General features: G+C 38.1%; 1 protein-coding gene across 1 annotated transcript in view; it reads left to right on the top strand.

Annotated features, from left to right (window-relative positions):
* ARFGEF1 (ADP ribosylation factor guanine nucleotide exchange factor 1) overlaps positions 1-21,473 on the top strand; it is a 74,595-nt gene that overhangs the window by 41,257 nt on the left and 11,865 nt on the right. The window contains exons 10-29 of the mRNA XM_063130814.1: positions 158-392; positions 1,612-1,711; positions 1,862-2,001; positions 2,103-2,211; positions 3,840-4,041; positions 4,867-4,978; positions 6,307-6,512; positions 6,596-6,680; positions 9,074-9,245; positions 10,794-10,945; positions 11,609-11,737; positions 13,569-13,727; positions 14,069-14,219; positions 16,003-16,093; positions 17,158-17,198; positions 17,286-17,455; positions 18,048-18,199; positions 18,672-18,844; positions 19,126-19,286; positions 20,934-21,064. Coding sequence (XP_062986884.1) covers positions 158-392; positions 1,612-1,711; positions 1,862-2,001; positions 2,103-2,211; positions 3,840-4,041; positions 4,867-4,978; positions 6,307-6,512; positions 6,596-6,680; positions 9,074-9,245; positions 10,794-10,945; positions 11,609-11,737; positions 13,569-13,727; positions 14,069-14,219; positions 16,003-16,093; positions 17,158-17,198; positions 17,286-17,455; positions 18,048-18,199; positions 18,672-18,844; positions 19,126-19,286; positions 20,934-21,064 — 2,871 coding nt within the window. The remainder of the gene's footprint in view (positions 1-157; positions 393-1,611; positions 1,712-1,861; positions 2,002-2,102; positions 2,212-3,839; positions 4,042-4,866; positions 4,979-6,306; positions 6,513-6,595; positions 6,681-9,073; positions 9,246-10,793; positions 10,946-11,608; positions 11,738-13,568; positions 13,728-14,068; positions 14,220-16,002; positions 16,094-17,157; positions 17,199-17,285; positions 17,456-18,047; positions 18,200-18,671; positions 18,845-19,125; positions 19,287-20,933; positions 21,065-21,473) is intronic.

Raw genomic sequence — 21,473 nt, 5'->3', positions numbered from 1 at the left:
TAACTCAATAATTTGTTAGTTGGTTTAATATTTATTATAGTTTTGTATTTATTATTGTCCATTGTATCCCAGTGGCTTAAAGAAATTATAAGCAGCTTCCTAAAAAGAGAAGAATCCACCACAAACTGTTCTAATAACTGTGATTATTTCCTCCTAGGTCTCATGAACTGCGATCGAAGATCCTTTCATTGCAGTTGCTGCTGTCCATTCTGCAGAATGCAGGGCCTGTTTTCAGGACAAATGAAATGTTTATTAATGCTATTAAGCAGTATCTTTGTGTTGCACTGTCTAAAAATGGAGTCTCATCTGTTCCAGAAGTATTTGAACTTTCTCTCTCTATATTCCTGACTCTACTTTCAAATTTTAAGACTCACTTGAAAATGCAAATTGAGGTATGGAAACTTCAATATTTTAAATGCCTTATTTAGGATAATTACCCAGTCGGATAGGTGAAAAAATTCTGCTCCAACCCCTAATCTCAGCTTGAAAGTAAATATCTGTGAAAGGAAAATCATTGTTATCTTAGCTCTGATAAACACCCAAACATCTGGGGGGGGGGGAGTCTATGGTTTGGACTTTAACAGATGTGTGAGCTAATTTCATCATTTAGAAGTAGCTATTCCCAACTTTGTTGAGAGCATAGTGTATAAATCTGCTGTGTGTGCACCACACCTCTGGTTAAAGGCCCCTTTAGATCTGCACTAGTTGTTCCATGTGTACACATGCAAGTTACGGGTCTGTGTGAAGTTATGGGTCCGTTGCATGGCAACAGGCCGGCCCTGCCCACTCTTGGTTTCAGCCCTGCCCATCACTGGTACCACCAAGGGAATGCATCCCTGAACAAAAAAGAATACTCCTGCCATAGTGTCTCAACCAGATTGCTTGCTATGCCAGATGACGAAAGAACATTGCGGACAGAGAAGGAAGCTCAGAAATAATGACACAGACATCAGAGCTTGGGATAACTAGGGCCTCTTTATTTAATTGAGTAATTCACCCTTCCCTGTGTTTTTTTCCCAAATGAAAAAAGCACTTTAAGGACCAGTTCAGACATTACATTTAATGGGTATTAACTTGGGAAGGAGCATCAGCTCCATGCACTCCTCTGTCACCTTTTCTCCCTCATGCACACAGAACCAGAGTTCCCAGTTTGTTGTTGTTATTATTTTACTTCTTTCAACTTTGCCTAGCAGGACATCCAAATGCAATTTAATGGAGTTGGTAGAGTAGTAATTGGAATAAATACAATTACTGTTAAAGTTAAACTCTGTGACCTTCATAGTCATATATAATCATGAGCTTCTGTCTGAATCATTTCCCTTGAATTAAAATGTCACTGTACAACACATGGCTGCCTGTTATTCTGATGACTAGAATAACAGATATTTTCATGGCATCAGGCTATAAACCTATGGAAGTTGTAAATTTATATTGCAAGATTAAAATATGAATTACCAGACAGTATTTTCCCCAAAGAAATATGTGTTCTATAAATATGTATAAAGTTTTATGTGAGTCAAATGTTGGTTTATAAGGGGTGAAAGTGTTCATTCATGAAGTTCAGGTTTTTTGAAATGCAAGTAATTTCTCTGTTTATACCATTTTTCCTAGGTTTTCTTCAAAGAGATATTTTTGTATATCTTAGAAACATCCACTAGCTCCTTTGATCATAAATGGATGGTTATACAAACACTGACAAGGATATGCGCAGGTATTACTCCATTGGGCATACTATATGCGTAAAAATGGTTTACGATCACATATCTTGCTAGTTTGAGTATTTTTCTTATGTAATTTTTTTGTTGCTATGCCTATACATATGACAAAAGATCTTCATTGTATAATTTTGTTATGGTTACAGACGCCCAGAGTGTAGTGGACATCTATGTAAACTATGATTGTGATTTAAATGCTGCAAACATATTTGAAAGACTAGTTAATGATCTGTCCAAGATTGCTCAAGGAAGAGGCAGCCAGGAACTTGGCATGACGAACATTCAGGTAGGAAGTATGGCATATCTTCTTACGTTTTCAGTTGTAAAAACAGTATAGTGTTAAACTGCAACTTCTCTAAATCTTTTTGTAAACACAACTTCTTGCAGGAGTTAAGTTTGAGAAAGAAGGGACTCGAATGCTTAGTATCTATATTGAAGTGCATGGTGGAATGGAGTAAAGATCAATATGTAAATCCCAACTCTCAGACAACCCTAGGTAAGCTGTTGCTTTGATATTGGTATTCCTTTATGATATGTTGTTCAGAAATAAGATGTACTTTATATTCCTGTTTGTTAAGAGTGCCACCTTACTTTGCTGACATAAGTAAATTATTGGATCCACAAGGTTACCTCAATTAGGCATGTGTGTGTAAAGTCTGCAAATAACAGGGTTGGATCCAAAGATAACCAATGGAAGAAATTCTGGTAGGGGTGTTGTTCTGTGAAACCTAGTTGAAAACTCCAAGCAACATGGACTTAATTTAAGACATCTAAATTAAGTACATTATTATTATTATTTATTTATATAGCACCATCAATGTACATGATTTAAGACATTTGGGCTGTTTGCACATAATGTTGGCAAATCATACTAATTACTAATTGTAGGTTAACTGTGTGTTGTTTAACCCATGATTAACCTATAATGTCCGAGTTTGGACATCATGTAGTAATCTCGGCTGAATATTCAAAACGGCCACAAAACACAGCCAGCATGCACCATGGCAAATAATGAGTTAATAAACCTGCAATTTACTGCTATTGCATGTGAACCAAGTCACATGCACTCTTTTTATTGTCACTGGGTTATGATGGAGCAAAGTCACCACTGTTGCAACATCTTAAAGATATTGAAATACAGTCCCAAATGGCTGAAATCACAAGTTGCGCATCCAATAAGCTATATGTGCATTTAGCACCCTTCTTTCTGTATCCTTATGAAATATCTGGTTGATTTACCCTCTAATAAGATGAGAACAGCCTTTTCCTGGGCATGGCTAAAGGTACTTCCCTTGGCAAACTGTACGGGGCACCTCCAGGGTATCCCCAAGGAAGCCAGAGGTTGTCTTTGCAACCTTTTAATTTTAGAAAACATCACTCACTTTATTTTAGAATGTGAAGTCTACTCAGATATTAGGAAAATGTATATCCTTCCTTTGCTAGTTCAGATGAATGGAAGATCATTCCTTGAAAAGCTGTGCTTTTTATTGAATGATTTTAATAGATATGAAATTTTTAGAACTGCTAAATTTCTTGTGCTGGCCCTGCTCTGTTTTGAAACTGTGGGCTCATCTACACCAAGCAGGATATTCCACTATGAAAGCGGTATAGAAAAGGCAGGAGCCACACCAAGCAAGATATACTGGTTTGAAAGCTGTATATGGTATGTGTCAATGGGCCACAACAGTTGTCAGTGCACTTCAATACTGCTATAAAGCAGTAGTGTGGCTCCTGCTTTTTATATATCACTTTCATAGTGGAATATCCTGCTTGGTGTAGCTGAGCCCTATATAATGGCTGGTTGCTAATTACAATAAACTTGACTTGGACTTGGAACCAAGTCATTGTATAAAACCTTGTGTGAGAGAGGTCGCATAATGGCTTGTGCTAACAGAAGTACAAAGCCGGAATTCAATTCTCTTTTCTCATGCAAGAGTCTCGCACTAAGTTGGGAAAAGCTCTTCCAGTTTCAGAAGGGCACTTCTGAATCCAACTCATAGAATCTGGAGTTTTCAAGAGATTCCGTAATACAATGTTCTACACAGATCCAGATTGTCTCGAATTGTAACTTGCATACTAACCTAAAGAATATAAAGGTAACTTTCCTTTGCATTCCTTGTGCAGGACAAGAGAAACCCACAGAGCAAGACAGCACTGAAACCAAACATCCCGAGACAATTAACAGATATGGAAGTTTAAATTCCCTAGACTCCACAGCCTCATCTGGAATTGGTAGCTACAGCACACAGATGTCTGGTACTGACAATCCAGAGCAATTTGAGGTCCTAAAGCAACAAAAAGAAATAATAGAACAAGGAATAGATTTGTAAGTGTATTTGCTTTACCCATAGGGTGAATTCAAGAATGCAGAGGGGACCTCTGTTTATCCATTCCTTCAGTTACCACCTTCTTTCATTTACCACTTTTTTAATTTCTTGGCAGTGTTCCATAGCACCTAATGCTGAAAGTGCAGTTTGTCGCAGTGCAAACTTCACTATAATTAATGGAGTTGCACTTCCACAATACTAACGAGAACTGCAGTCTTACAGGCCAATTATAAATGGGAGCAATCCAGACTTCCCATGAGTAGAGTTCTGCTAGAGGAAGTGAGGGGAAGCAATTTCCATTGATTCCTCTTCCCCATTGCGGCCACCTCATCACAGATAGAAACACCAGTGAAGCTGTTTCTGCAATGCATACAAATACAAGGAGAAGCAGCATAGTATACTAAATAAGAAAATTGGAAGGCTCACTACTGTGATTTTATTCAGGTATGTGTTGAAAATTTCATAAGAAACAACAGGGCATTCTGGGTAGAAAAATTGAGATCTGACATCAAAATAGTATTTGAAGCTCTGTATATTAATCCTTTTCCACTTCCTGTCATGATTTCCCCCCACAAATGCATTCAAACATTTTAACAGTAAGGAAAATGGAAACTTTTATTACCAGACTATTGCTTGGGGGTAGGTTTCTTGCTTTTCAAATGATAGGCTGAATCCAGAGGATCCTATCGAATCTATTTTGTTTTTTAAAAAACTGCTTTTGGAAAAATTATGGTGCTAAGTTCATATTTCCCCTCTACATGCAGATGTGTATGTATTGTACATGTGATTTTCTGTACTTAATTAATGTAAGATTTAACATGCAGGTTTAATAAGAAGCCAAAGAGAGGAATTCAGTACCTACAAGAACAAGGGATGCTTGGTACTACTCCTGAAGACATTGCCCAGTTCTTGCATCAAGAAGAAAGATTAGACTCTGTAAGAAAACTATTGTTCATTTTCAGTAGTTTTAATATTTACTTTATAAATACGATTACAGTGGTTCGAGCTAGACTGCTTATTAACTTTATGTGCTGATCATGCTATGTAATGGGAATAAGTGCTTATGGCTATAATCCGGAGAGTTCATTAGGCACACCCAAGGGCTTGTATATCTGGTGGGACTTGTGACAAAACAAATTGAGCATGCCAAATTTCCTAATACTTTGGAGGCTACCTTGAGTCACCAAAGTCGTTTGGCATATGGAGCAAAAGACTGCTGTCTAAGAAGAATTCCACTGGCTATCTGCAGCATGCACACCTTAGTCCTTCTGATCAAGGGTTTCAGGGCAAATAAAAGGAAGATTGCCTCTTGGTGTTATCTACTATAACCCCTCCCCTTTCTAGACAGTTGGTGGTAGAGCTTTTACTGGCTTCAGCAATGTAAAATCCTCCCCAACTCCCAACGTGACTGAAAAGCAAAAGGATGGAAATGACTTTGGAAAGCAGCATTCTGAGAATCTGAAAGTTTCCTTTCCGTAAAAAGGAAGTTTCTAACATTTAAAGCAGCAAAGGAAAGCTTTAAAATGTGCGAAGAATATCTGTTGGAGTCTCAGAAGCAAGAGAAGGAAGCTGAGCAGGCCTTAGGAAATGATGAAGGAGAGGGTCTCCAGTGCCTTCCTCACCTTTCCTTCTTCTCTCCTTGGCCAGAAGAATCGTAACTAAAAATGCAAAATGAGAATAATTTATGTAGGATGCAGAATTCAATTTCTCTGGGGCAGTGATCTAGGATCCTTTCTTAAAAAAAAGAAAAGGAAAAAGACAAATACTATTTATTTTTTTCTGGGGGTGGTGGTTGGGTAATAAAAGTTTTAGTAAGTTTAGAGGTGAGGTACCTTATCTAGAAAGATGGGTGAGAAGGGGAGCTTGGAGCTAGAATGATGTAGGTTTATTCGGTGGCAGGATCTAATTGTTTCAGATATTATGTGCAACGTTTCATGAATTGGAATGTCCCCACAATGGAGGAAAAAAGAGAGTGCAGTAAACTGGACAAGATTGCTCCCTATATTGGCAATTAACTATAGTTTCTTGTCCTCATGAAGTGAAAGTCAATTTCCTTGCCCTGTCAAGCATTTCAACAGCTCTAATAAATCTTCTTATACTTTAGTGGGGATTGTATCAATCGATAACCAGTGCCACAATGTGTTTCAGAGGTTTACAATGTCTATTTTTCAGTATTTAAAAGTAATATTTTGATTATTTTCTTTGTTTGCATACCTATATGTGGGTTGAACTGATGGATTTTTCTGTCCTTATTTTCAATTTAGACTCAAGTTGGAGAGTTCCTAGGAGACAATGATAAGTTTAATAAGGAAGTTATGTATGCATATGTGGACCAACACGACTTTTCAGCAAAGGATTTTGTTTCAGCTCTACGCATGTTTTTAGAAGGCTTCCGTCTGCCAGGAGAGGCTCAGAAAATTGACAGATTAATGGAGAAATTTGCTGCTAGATACTTAGAGTGTAACCAAGGGTGAGCAGCTTTTTCTTGCCTTTGTCTATTTGTGAAACTAGATAATGGAGAAAAGTGATTATATATTGTCTTGTTTGTTTCAGGCAAACTCTCTTTGCTAGTGCAGACACTGCATATGTCTTAGCTTATTCAATTATCATGTTGACAACAGATCTCCATAGCCCACAGGTATGTTATTCTCTTCTTAATGCTAGACATTATAATTTGAGAGGCTTAAATTTTCATGCCATTTTAATAAAATAATTTAACACACAGTGTAGAATTTCACATTCCACGATCTTTGACTTATTGCTTAATTTTTCCTTCTGTTCAAGTCATATAGACCTAGTTCACATGTAATAAAACCCCAGAATATGAATTGAGTATGGGTAGTTGTTGAATTGAGTTCACAAACCATGAGCTCTCTTCCTGGGTTGTTTGTGGTTAACAATCCATAGGTAAACCATAGTGCAGGATCCGCATGTAATGCTAATCCACAATTCAACAACCACCCGTGATTCAACAACAACCCTTACTCACCCCATACACTGTGTTGCTAACATGCAAACCAAGCCTAATAGTACATCCATACTACCATTCTTGTGGCATTTTACTCCATTTTCATCCACTACTACTAATCTTCAACAGCAAAGTCATCTGCCCTCAGGAATTGCAGACTTACGAGGTGTTGAAAGGTTTTTTTAATGCCTTGAATTTTCACAATTGCATCCATAAATTTGAAGCAGATTAGCCAAGACAACAATGGGAGTGGGGTGGGGAGAAAACCATGAACGTGGATAATTGAGAAGCCAGCTTTAGATTTGCTGAAAGATAACAGGCAAAATTAATAAGGTGCCAAGGTGAATTGGTGCACCTGAACTAATTATTTCTTTATTTTCTTTCTACATTTCTTTATCACCCACTAGTCAAACTTATCTGGGCGGTTCAGAAAAGTAAAAGTTAACATTGTAATATATAGCAATGTAATAAACTGTAAAATCTAAAACACAATTTAAACAGTTGCAGAATAAAACCAAAGTAAAACTAACAGCAGAGGACAGCAACAGTACAAAGATCTCAAAATCATTTTAACAACTGGAATGCTTAAAATCCTGGGAAAATAAAAAAGGCCTTACCTGGTGCCAAGAAGATTACAAAGTAGGTACCAGGGAAGCCTCTCCAGAGAGGGCATTCTGTATGTAGACAGCCACCACTGAAAACACCCTTTCTCTAGTAGCTATCTGCATCACCTTTCTTGGCAAGAGTGCCTGGAGAAGGGGTTCAAAAATGACTTTATGATCTGGGTATATATGAAAGGAGATACTCCTTCATACAAGTTAGCCTTAAAGATTAATTCCAATACTTTGAATTGGGCTCGTAATTGGACTGGAAATAAGGACAGATCATAAAGCACTGGCCTAATATCAACATAACAGCTAGTCCTACCCTTATTCTTGATAGATTATCAGCCATATTTTGTAACATCTGGCATATAATTAATTTTTGTGAGGGTATCTGCCAAATTATGCCCTGAGGTTTTCCAAACTAGTGCCACTAGTGCCAACTTTACCTCGACTTTACTTTTAGCCTGTTCATCTAAAATGGGGGTCAGTCCAACAGCTGAACATTTAAAAATATGGAGTGGCGAAACTAGTTCTGCTGAACTTGAAGTTTTTCCTCCTGTATCTTAAGAGTTGGTTGCAGCACTCTAATTCTAGAACTTTAGCCCAAGAGAATTCCAGTTGGCTCTCTCATTGACGACTTCTAATTAGGTGTTTAAACTTTCTTATTTCACCATGTCTTCAAATTCTTGCCTGCTAATTGTTTTGGAGGTGTGTGTGCCGCTTTGTTTTAATGTTCCCTGTTTGTCTTTTAGTTTTTGAATTGTATCATTTTAATGTTGTAAGCTACCTTTGGGGCTTTTTTGATGGCTGAAAGGTGGGATATAAACACTTGAACAAATAAATAAAGTCTGCTGATGAGTTAAATTTTATCACAGAAAGGATGTGTCAGAACATGATTGTGTTATAGGGTTTTGGAAAGGGAGACGGCATAATAAAACACACTGGTTCTTAGATAACCCTAATGTAGCATATTACTCAGATACATCATAGATGAGCTGGGTTTGTAGAATCCTGCATGGCAGGCTAGCCTAATGCACCGTGTGATGACAGTATGTGGGTGCTACCATTGTAATTTTGATTTTTATAGACGACTTTATGACCTGAAGAGAAACCAGAGTAGTCAACTTTATGGTAGTAGAAAGCTGACAGGAAAGTTAAGCTGTGGTGGCAAGAACTGGTGAACAATGGAGGAGAGGGATTGTACAGACTGGCTAGTATCCTTCTTTATCTTGAAGCTACCAGTGATTGACCTCTCAATAGACTCTGACTAGCAGTCATAGATCCTACTGCATACTTCCCCAACTTGGTGCCCCCCAAATGTGTTGGACTACAGCACCTGATGCTTGGAGTTGTAGTCCAGTGCATCAGGAGGGTACCAGCTTTGGGAAGGCAGTCCTAGTGTAATGCCGTTAATTTTGCTTCCGTAGGTAATACTAAAAAGTTTTTCCTAATTTCTAGGTAAAGAATAAAATGACAAAAGAGCAATATATTAAGATGAATAGAGGTATCAACGATAGTAAGGATCTCCCTGAAGAATATCTATCTGCTATCTATAATGAAATAGCGGGGAAGAAGATATCAATGAAGGAAACAAAAGAATTAACGATACCCACAAAAACAAGTAAACAAAGTATGTGTCCACAGCATAGTCAGATTCACAAGATAATTGCTGGTTCTCTCTTTTGTGATAGTGACAGATTAATAAAACTGCCTAAAGTTGTTACAATTATCATTTTTTAAGTATCAGTAATTTGCCAGTGCTATATTATACGTATTCATCTGGTCATTCCAGTAATTTGTCTCTTTATATAGATATCTCTAAAGGTGGGTATGAAGAAATTACAACAGCAAAAATAGCACTACATTTCATTTTAGAAGAAAAGCTAAAATATGTACTTGTTTCACCTTTTATATTTGTGTAGCAGTAGATGTATTCAATGTAGTTATTACTAAATGTACTCCATATTGAAGCCAATGCAAAAATTGTATTGCTTTTTGGATTGCAGCTATGATGTTATTGGGGCTAAAACTATTTTTCATTAAATCTCTAGTTGCCAAGGCATGTTTCAACCACTTGGCTTTTCCTCCTCTCCTTAGATTGATACTATTCATGAAATCTGAGACACTTCTTTTTACAAGTTCTTTTGAATGTCAAAGAAGTCTAAGTTGGGCTGATAATTTAAAAGGAATAGGCAGTTATTCAGGGTAGCAAATTATTATTTTCTTAATCCTTTAATGCTAGTTTATTTTCAGCTGTATTTGTTTTTTTAAGAAGGGTGTTTAAGCTCCATTAAGTAAAGATCTACGTGCTTGGCTGAAATATGGATGACAAATCTCTATAAATTATTTCCATGATGAATATTTGGACAACAAATCCCTAAAAGCTAACTTCTTTCTGTTATTGGCAACACAAATACTTGTTTCAAGAATATGTTAAAACTGAAAAACAAAATATAGAGCATTTAATATAATTAGTTTCAGAAGATATTATCTAATGGTATTCCAGCACTAGTGCCAATGAAGTTGCACTAGCATAGGGCAACGCTAAGCCAGTGCTTGCACAAGGGGCAAAATCCAACAATTGACCACACATGTGCAGTCAGTCCTACCGATTGTGTTTTGCAAGCCGGGCCCACTGCTTGCGGGAGATTAGTAGGGCTGGTTGCATATGGGCACATTTAGTGCTTCTGGGGAAATGGAAATGTGTGTTTCTGAAACAGGGCAGACCAGCAGAACTCATATAAGGGAGCTTTGCTACCTGCCATTCATCCAGAAATGGTGTTTTTGTTCATTTGGGGGCTTGCCCTTGGAAGTGCTAAGCCTCTATTGCATAAGCAGTGGGTGTCGCTTGCACAATGGAATCAGCGGGGCTGACCACATGTGGAATGAAAGTGGCAGTGGGCCCTGCATGCAGATGGGCAGCATTGTATACTGCCCAAAGTAACTAGCGCACTAGAGAAAAGTGGTGGTTTTTCCTGTTGCTCTAGATAGGTTGTACAATTATTGGTTTACACTAGCACAATGTCATTAGCCCCAGAGCTGGGACACCACTGGATTCTACCCAATATATTATCCCTGTATACAGGACATGATTATGCAATATATTAAAATAGATAGTTTTTTCTTCTCTTTGAGACATGGATGGTGGGAATTATTAATAGGAAAAACTTGCTTACAGGTGTAGCTAGTGAAAAGCAGAGACGACTGCTTTATAATTTAGAAATGGAGCAGATGGCTAAAACAGCTAAAGCACTGATGGAAGCTGTGAGTCATGTTCAAGCTCCTTTCACAAGTGCAACACACTTGGAGCATGTAAGACCCATGTTTAAGGTACGTCTTGTTAAATATTATCTCTTTCTTTTACTATCACTAAATGTTTCATTTGAGTAGGTAAATATTTATATTTTAAAACATTTTTGAAAACTGATGTCTTTATTTTCTAATGTTGTCAGCATTACAGCTTGTACTACCTTCACATATATGGCCAACCTAAATGTTTTAACAGTATAGTAAAGTTTGATGATCTAGGATTAAATTAGAAAGAGCTTACCTTTCAGTAGTAAAGTATGTGATAAAATGGTTGTAAAAGCCACCATCTATTATTTTATGTACTGTGGCTTCTTTTTTCTCTTCTGTAGAAAGTAATACAGCCATGTTCACCACCTAAAGTTAAACTACAATTTGTGTAGTGATTAGAGTGTTGGTCAAGAACTGGGGATACCAAGGTTCAGATCCCCACTTGGCTACAAAGCTCACTGGGTAACCTTGGATCAGTGCTGTCTTTTAGACAGCCTACCTCACAGAATTGTTCTGAGGATAAAAGGGCAAGTGTAACCATGTTTCTTGGAGGAAAACAGAAATAGACCTAATAAATATTTAAAAGAAATGAACATATGAATTGTGTCTCTATATTTGGTTTTATGATGCAGTTCATACTTACCAGTACTGCATCTTAATATGTGTTCTGTTGTTTGCATGAATATTGTATTCTAGTTAGCATGGACGCCATTCTTAGCTGCATTCAGTGTGGGTTTACAAGATTGTGATGATACAGAAGTTGCCTCTCTTTGCCTGGAAGGCATACGATGTGCAATCAGGATAGCCTGCATTTTTACCATCCAGGTAATATTGAATTTTATGGTTTCATAAGAAACAAAGAATATTGTAAAAGCACACCATTATGTAGTAGCACTACATAATAAAATACCTGGTGCAATTTACCAACAGTTTGGAGTTCTTGTGAAAACTAACTTTAAAAATTGGAAATAACTTTAGATTTCAAACTTTAACTGAGATTAACTTATGCATGTGACTACAAAGTGGAAATAAGCTTGTCTTCAGGCAACATGCCAGCATTTTGCATTTTTGTAATTAATAGTTTACCAAAATAAGTAAGTTCCTCATATATGGAACAGATGGCAAGTAGTGTTTTCGAAAACTTAATTTTGAGTTCAACTCGAGTTTACTTATTGCATTGGTACAGGAAAAGCTTCCTTAGTAAAATGTATCACTGTATCTTTTATTACATTGCCTGTAAGGAATTCTAAAGCTGCTAGCGCTAGGGAGTAATCAGTACTGATTAAGCTTGGACATCAGTTACATTATGTTACTGAAAAACTGCGCAGTAATAGGTCACGATGCAGTTTTTTTCCAATGTTCTGTTGAGTTCAGTGGGAATCATACCAGAATAAACAAGTGTTACAGATTACTGTTTATGTCATTAAGTTAGAATCATAGAAAAGTAGAGATGGAAGGGGCCTATAAGGCTGTCGAGTTCAACCCTGCTCAATGCAGGAATCCATAATAAACGTTTTGCCTTAAATTGGTTCATAATTCAAATGAGTATATGTGTCATATATATGTTAGTACTTATCAAGCTCCCTCAACGCATATTATATATAATTGTCTTTGCAAACTAATGGGAGAGGCCCTTTTGAAGAAATCCGTGTCTTCACATTGCTAATGATGATGTGTTTGCCAAAAATTAAAGGTGCAGTTTAATTTTTGCAATATGGAAGATACCATTAACTTCAGTATTTAATTTGTAAAAAGTGCAAACCTGCCTAATTTGCAAGGGATATAAACCTGCCTGAAAGCCATAGCATTTTAGCAGAAACCCCAGATATGTGAAGGTGGCTGTGGTTATTTTCTGTACAAATTTTGAAATCATCCTTTTTATTTCAGGGCTTAGATTTGGTATTTTAGAATAGGTTCCAGGCTTAATCGTTTGTGAACCTTGGTGCTGATGATCTCTACTCGACATAAATGTTTTTGTTATAAAAGGAGACACTTGTTTCTGGTTCTTTTATGAAGTGATAGTTCTATGTTGGGCTAGTGGTGGGGTTCAGCATATGATACTGTACAGTGGGTAAAATGGAGATATAACAGGCAGGTTGTTTTTTTGTTTGTGTGTGTGTGTTTGAGAATGAGCAAAACATTCACATTTCACACAGCACATACAGTAGTTAAACTATTGAATTAACTTCCACAAAATGTAGTGATGGCCACCAATTTGAATGGCTTTAAAAGGGTTTAGAGATATTTCTGGAGGAGAAGGCTATCAGTGGCTACTAGTCCTGATAGCTATATGCTACCTGCAGTAACAAAGGCAGTATGCCTGTGTACACCAGTTGCTTGGGAGCCTGACTGGGAAGCTGTTTGTGGGTTTCCTGTCGACAGCTAGTTGGCCAGGGTGTGAACAGAATTCTGGACTGGATAGATCCTTGGTCGGACCTAGCATGTCACTTCTTTATGTTCTTATTATGTGTTGGAATACAGCAAGGAAGAAGTCTGAGTCTTCTCCCCCCAATTTTCTTATGTACTGGTTTGAGTACTCATTGCTTCTATATCAATGCAATGCCATGGTATTTAAAAGAAGGGATGCAATTTCTACAAGCAGATGAACCAAATAAATACTGATTTAGTAAAAATACTTGTTTTTTTCTTCCTATAGCTTGAAAGGGATGCTTACGTCCAAGCACTAGCAAGATTTACTTTACTTACAGTGAGTTCTGGTATTACTGAAATGAAGCAGAAGAACATTGACACAATAAAAACACTCATTACTGTGGCTCATACTGATGGAAATTACTTGGGAAATTCCTGGCATGAGGTAGATTATTTTTTTAATTGCTATACAATAACTGAATATGCATAATATACTGGACTTTTCTTACATTCTTGGTATATACATTTACATTATGCATACATATTTTTCCAAACAATTAATTGGTAAGGATGTATAGTAAAAACTAAATTAAAATTGAAGTTTTTAGGAATATATATTATACAGTGCTAGCACAAAAGACATAAAGGATTTCGTGAATTTTACTCCTGTACTTGAGGTATATGAGTGTAAACTGGATGGGTAACTGCAGTTAGGCTATAATAAAACGTAATCTGTTTTGGTGGATTGGTTTAGTTCATTTAGTAGTATTCTGTTTTTAATTCAAGATTTTGAAATGCATCAGTCAGCTTGAACTGGCACAACTAATAGGTACTGGAGTAAAGCCACGTTACATTTCTGGGACCATGAGAGGCCGAGAAGGTTCCTTTACAGGAACAAAAGATCAAGCACCAGATGAATTTGCAAGTCTGGGGCTAGGTGAGTACTGTAAATATCAACTACTGGGTGATGGAATTGTTTGGAAAATATTGTACCTATCTTGTTCTTAGCTTAGATTTGTCAGTGATAGTTCTATAGAACAAAGAGAGAAGATTATGCAAATGTAATGTTTTTACCAACCTGGTGCTCTCCAGATGTTTTAGACTGCAACTCCCAGCATTCCTGACCATTGGCCATGTTGGCTGGGGCTGATGGGAGTTGAAGTCCAAAACATTGGAGGGTACTAATTTGGGGAGGGGGAGAGCTGTTTTATCCATGTACATCCTATGTTTTTAATAATGTCATAATTACAGCATTTATAAATTCTACGTTCTTGATTTGATCTCTTAATGATTTTAATATTTGTATCTTACTTTGCAATAGTATTGCACATAGGGGGAAGGGAGTATTTGCTTCTCATTCCACCTTTTCTATAAAAAAAAAGGGGAGGGGAAACCAACTCCTATACTACCTTCCTCTCACTGTCCTCATCCTTTAACTAGCATGTGCTTCAATCCGCTATGAATGGTGGGGTAAGGGAGGGGTTTAGGTAGCAGCATTATGAGGCTCTCTGCAAAATGCTGAAGACTTCAGTACAATATTTTAAAATTATAAAATGAGTTTTGCATGTGTTTCATATGATAGTGAATAATTGATGGTGCTATATAAATAAATAATAATAATAATAATAATTTGTAGGCTTGGGTGGAGCACCTCAAGCTAGGAAAAGTGGATGGATGCAACCAGTTTTTTCCTCAACCACCCAGCCGGAGAGCCTCTTTAATCACTGTTGTAAAGACTCTACATCACCAACCAGCTTTCTGTCTGGGCAGGTTGGGAAGAAGCGTAACTAGTAACTAGTTCACCCAACTGATGACATAGGAACATAGGAAGCTGCCTTATATACTGAGTCAAACCACTGGTCCATCTAGCCCGATATTGTCAACACTGACTGGCAGCAGCTCCCCAGAGTTTCAGGTAGGAGTTTTTCCTGCCCTACTTGGAGATGCCAGGAATCAAACATGGAACATGGGAATTGAACTCTGCCACTGAGCCTTGTTTGCTGGTTTTGTTGGCCCAGCAGTGGAAGTGGCCTCTGGGTCCTCCCATAAGTCACTTCAGTTGAATTTCAGACTGGGGAGAACCATCTCATTGCTCCATCTGCTCTTCCTCTACCAGCTACCATGATTTGTCCTGTTCCTACTGGGGTTTTCACAAACTAGAGACACAAAAAGGTAATAAATAAATAAATAAATAAATAAATATGCTGTTAATAAACATTTCACCAGCTATGATCCCAAAGTGTTTGGGTGGAGAAGAACTACATGTATACTTTGGTCTTTATTCATAGCATTTCCAGGCAGCAAGTCTCAGCAACAGGCTGGGGAATCTACAAATGCATCCATCATCTTTTTAGCATGTAGTTCTAATATTATTATTTATTTATTTATTTATATAGCACCATCAATGTACATGGTGCTGTACAGAGTAAAACAGTAAAATAGCAAAACCCTGCCGCATAGGCTTACATTCTAATAAAATCATAATAAAACAATAAGGAGGGGAAGAGAATGCACCAAACAGGCACAGGGTAGAGTAAAACTAACAGTATAAAAGTCAGAACAAAATCAAGTTTTAAAAGCTTTAGAAAAAAGAAAAAATATTATAGCCATTTTTAACATCGTCTTTTTAATAGCATTAACAAACTTGACTACTTTAACTTACTCAAAATTATTATTTTTTCCTCCCACATCCATACTTTCCAAAATGGTGCATCTGGTAGTTGGCGGAAATATGGACTGGAAGCAGATTGCAAGTATTCAAGAATCTATTGGAGAAACTAGTTCGCAAAGTGTTGTTGTTGCTGTAGACAGGTACAGTATTGTGTTTGATGCTTAGATAATATCAATGCCTCTATTAAATTTGAAAGAGCAGTGTAGATATGTTACTTGTTTTACATTTTAAGGTTCAATCCTATGCATGTTTAAACAGAAAGAAGCCCTATAACTCCCTTTATTTGCTGGCTGGGGAATGCTGGGAGGTGTAGGACTTTTTTTTCTGTCTAAACATACATACGACTGCACCTTTAAAAGAAAGAAAAGATAGGATTATGCCATCACCCCTAGTAACATTTGATGGAAAGGACTAAGGGGTACAAGTAGTTACATAGCAGATCCAAATTTCATGTAAGTCGTGTGTTTTACTAGTAAAAGATCCCTATCTTTTCTTTTTTAAAAAACACAAAATCATCACATCAGGAGCCAAATGCTTTCAAAAAATAAATAGGCATAGGTTGCAATCCTATGCCTATTTAGAGAGGAAAAATCCTACAACTCCTAGCATTCCCCAGCCCGCCATGTTGGCAAGGGTATGCTGGGAGTTTTCAATTTTTTCCTCTCTAAACATCCATAAGATTGTGCCCTAGCATACATTTGAAAGTACTTACAGTGGAGCTAATTGCATCTGCCCTAGGAGGGTGGGAGGATGCCCTATTTTTTGTTTCTGCCTTTCTCATCTTATTTATGAGATGGGCGGGAGGACAGCAAGGAGGGCGTCTCCTGCAGATTGAAAGGCCCTAGTTGGCTGGTAATGGATGAAGCATTCTCTCAGGTACCTGGCTACTAACTACTTAAGGTCTTTATATTCTAAAAGCAAGACTTTACATTGGGTTCAGTAACTCACTGGTATCCCGTGCAATACATTCTGAAAAGATATAATATGATCCCTTTTAACAATTCCTACCAGCTGTTGGGCTGTAGCATTCTACATTAGCTGCAGCTTCCAGACTGTCTTCAAGGGGAGCCATGTGTGTGTAGATGGATAGATATTGTGGGTGTTTTCAGTGTTAGAGCTGTTTAACTTTAATCTAGATATATATTGAAGGAAATGTATCATGGAAAAATTCTTTCATAATTCTATTAAATTATGTCTTTGACAGAATATTTACAGGATCTACAAGGCTAGATGGAAACGCTATTGGTATGTTTTAGTCACAGTTTACGTAATTAATATATTAACATTTTTTTGAAAAAAGAATACTAAGTGGATTTCCTTTGGATTTAACAGTGGATTTTGTCCGATGGCTTTGTGCGGTGTCTATGGATGAATTGCTGTCTGCCACCCATCCTCGGATGTTTAGCTTGCAAAAGATAGTAGAAATCTCGTACTATAACATGGGGCGAATAAGGCTACAGTGGTCTAGAATCTGGGAAGTTATTGGAGATCATTTCAATAAGGTATGTTTGAGTATAATCACATATTCTTCACCAGCTATTCGTCAAAACAAAATGGGAACAAGTATAAAACTTCACATGAAATACATGTAATACAAATGCCTATTTAATTCTTACCCTTTATTTGGATGGTATTAATAGAAAATAAGCAAATATGAAGCCACTGGACCAAATCTCAGCAAGTTGTAGTTTTGTAGTGCTAAAACAGTATTTGAACTGCCAGAATACACTCCACTAGTATGCAGTACATAAGTAGTATTGTACTAAGCTGATTTAATTTTATTTTTCATTCTTCTTTGTTTTTAAAATTAGCATTTTGAATGTTGAATTATTTAATATTAGCATTTTGGAGTGCTGAATCAATTAATTTCCTGTTTATTTTTAGAAAGTGCAAATATTTGGGGAAAGATCCATGAATTAGTTTCTGAAGGTTAGGCATCAAGAAATGTTTTGGGGAAATAATTAGGCTACTAAATATTGTGAGGAAATTCCCTACTGTTTTTGCTAAATAGTTTTAAAAAATATATAAATAGTATTTGTGCGCATGTGTGTTACTGTTAACATTGCATATGATTTTTAAACTTGGGCTTGCTAGGTTGGCTGTAATCCCAATGAAGATGTTGCTATATTTGCAGTAGACTCCTTAAGACAGTTATCAATGAAGTTCTTAGAAAAAGGGGAACTTGCTAATTTCCGATTCCAGAAGGACTTCTTAAGACCATTTGAACATATCATGAAGAGAAACAGGTAAAACATATGTAATGAAAATTATTTAGAACCATTCTCTTGCACCTGGATGCATAAATTTAAAGTGTGGGTGTATTATTATTATTATTATTATTATTATTATTATTATTATTATTATTATTATTACATTTATATCCCACCTTTTTTCCTCCAAGGAACCCATGGTGGCATACATAATCCTCATCCTCTCCATTTTATCCTCACAACAACAACCCTGTGAGTTAGGCTGGGCTGAGAGTCTGACTGGCCCAAAGTCACCCAGAGGGTTTCCATGGCCGAGTGGGGACTAGAACCCAGATCTCCCGACTCTCAGTCCGGCACTTTAGCTGCTACACCACACTGCTATGCATGTTTAGACAGAAAAAGTCCTACAATTCCTACACTGCTGGGAGTTGTATGACTTTTTCCTGTCTAAACATGTATATGATTGCACCTTTAATTTCTTTCTTTGTGCAACTTGTGTCTCTTATAGATCTCCAACCATTCGTGACATGGTTGTCCGCTGCATAGCCCAGATGGTAAATTCCCAAGCAGCAAACATCCGCTCAGGGTGGAAGAACATTTTCTCAGTATTTCATTTGGCTGCATCTGATCAGGATGAAAGCATAGTGGAACTTGCATTTCAAACTACAGGCCACATTGTCAGTAAGTACTCAAGTATAATTTATAGAATATCACCAGGAGGTATGTTACTTTATTGCTTTTTCGTGTTACTTTTTAGCTTCAGAATTTATTGTAGAGTAAAAAAATTTTAAAAATTTTTTTTTATTAATAAAGAACACTTCTCTAGCTATTTTGTTTGTTAATTTTTATGTTATAACATATTTTTCCCGGTTGAAAACATGTGCCTTTTAAAAATGAATTTAGAAATTGTTTAATGCAGTTTGATGGACAAAACTTTTAACTATTCATATTATTTCTTCCAGCAATTGTATTTGAGAAACATTTCCCAGCAACTATAGATTCTTTCCAGGATGCAGTAAAGTGCTTGTCAGAATTTGCATGCAATGCAGCTTTTCCAGACACAAGTATGGAAGCAATTCGCCTCATTCGCCATTGCGCAAAATACGTATCAGAAAGGCCTCAGGTATAGTTCGTAGGTATTAAGTCGTAGTATTTATTAGGGCTTTGCACGGACCCCCCACCCGATCCGCTTCATGGCCCGATCTGGAAAATCTGGATCGGGCCCGATCCTCTTTGCGCCGTTCCGCGGAGCGAGATCCGGCTTTGTCGCCGTCGCCACATGGATGGCGGTGGCAGCAGCGGCGCCAGGTAAGCCACAGACCCCACCCCCTTACCTGTGTCTGTCGTCGCGGGCTTCAATTGAGACCCGGCTCATACTGGGGACGCAGGCAAGCCTCCCTCCTCCCTGCCCCCTTACCTGGCTCCACCGCCACCGTTGCTGCATGGATGGCAGCGCCGGCGGTGCCAGGTAGGCCAACCCCCCCCGCCCCCTTACCTGCGTCCATCGCGGTCTTCAATTGAGGCCCCAGCTTGAAGCCGGAAGAGGCCTCGGCTTTCACTTCCAGCTTCAACCGGGGCCTCAGTTGAAGCCTGCGACAGACGCAGGTAAGCTTCCCTCCTCCCTGCCCCCTTACCTGGCTCCACCGCCGCCGCCATTGCCGCATGGATGGCGGCGCCAGGTAGGCCAACCCCCCTGTCCCCTTACCTGTGTCCGTCGCAGGCTTCAATTGAGGCCCTGGCTTGAAGCCAGAAGAGGCCTTGGCCTTCACTTCCAGCTTCAACCGGGGCCTCAATTGAAGCCTGCAACAGACGCAGGTAAGCCTCCCTCCTCTCTGCCCCCTTACCTGACTCCATTGCCATTGCCACAGGGTCTGCGCCGCTGCCGCCGCCAAATGAGTCCCCTGCCCCCCCCCCCATTTACCTGCGTCCAGCGCTCCGGATTGAGGCAATCTTCTTCGCCTCGATCCGCAGCACCCCAACTCTCTTCACCTCCGCCTTTTCTGGATGCGAATCAGGCCGCCTCACTCCTGCTTCTCCGAACCGAAGAGAAGCGGAGAACAGCCCTAGTATTTATGTACAGCATCATCTGCCAAGTCTTGACTTTAAATGTTGTGGTGGAAATTGTATTTGAGCAGTGCATGGGGTAGCATATGCTTTTAGAAGTTGATGTGAACCAGTTGCAACCATTTGTTAAAGACTAAAACTATTGTGTGTTTTTCTGGAGACTTTGACTTTTTGGAACACTCCCCACCACCACAAATAATAAAACCTCATTCTAAAGATATTAATGGTCTTGTGAGCTCTGAGATACATGTAACAGGGCTTTTGTAATCCAAAAGGTAATCTAGTGTGAATGTACTGAAACTTTTGTTTGAAGAATTGCTTTAAAGCTAATCATACCTTCAGTATATCAAACACTGGGAATTTGTGGACATTTTTCCATGGCTGAACACTAATCCAGCATGAGTGATCAGTGCTTAGAAGGAGGCTTCTATGTTGTACACAGTGGCCTTTTGGATCAGGCTGCCTTTGCACCAAAGCAGCAAGGGAGGATTTTCATCCAGCACCTCTGGCAATACCCATGATGTTCCTACTCTGCAGTACTACTGAATACCATCTCCTTTGATGGTACTCTTTGGGCAGTAGAAGGAAGATGTGATACTATTATGTAGTACCAGCTGGGTTGGTCATTTTCTGGGAGTAGAAAGTAGAGATTGCATTTGATATTGGTTTTCTGCTGCGTTAATTCTACTTCTGCTTACTTCTAAAGGCTTTCAAAGAATACACCAGTGATGATATGAATGTAGCTCCAGAAGACAGAGTGTGGGTGAGAGGATGGTTTCCAATTCTCTTTGAGCTATCCTGTATCATCAATAGATGCAAATTAGATGTAAGAACCAGGTAACAATCCATATTTGTAATTCATATTTTAAAACATTCTGTTCATTTGTAAGTCTTCAAAGAAGTGATGAGTGGGAGATGGCAATCAATCATCAGGACACAACATTCTGTAAGAAACAGAAACATTGAAAATGCAGGCCCTTTTATGTATGTATGTATTTATTTATTAATTTTTTGAACTGCACAATACCTGAAGCTCTCTGGGCAATTCAGAATTAAAACCATAAAATACAAAAAATCAAAACAGCTGGACAACCCTCTGTCAGGTATGCTTTAGGCTGGATTCCTGCATTGAGCAGGGGGTTGGACTCGATGGCCTTATAGGCCCCTTCCAACTCTACTATTCTATGATTCTAATATAAAGCTTTAAAAATTAAAAGTGCCATGTAAATCCAAAATAAACCCAGCA

Source organism: Elgaria multicarinata, chromosome 7 (genome assembly GCF_023053635.1).
Source record: "Elgaria multicarinata webbii isolate HBS135686 ecotype San Diego chromosome 7, rElgMul1.1.pri, whole genome shotgun sequence".
Lineage (NCBI taxonomy): Eukaryota > Metazoa > Chordata > Lepidosauria > Squamata > Anguidae > Elgaria > Elgaria multicarinata.
Note: the sequence above shows the minus strand (reverse complement) of the source record. Positions and strands in the feature narration are given on the sequence as shown.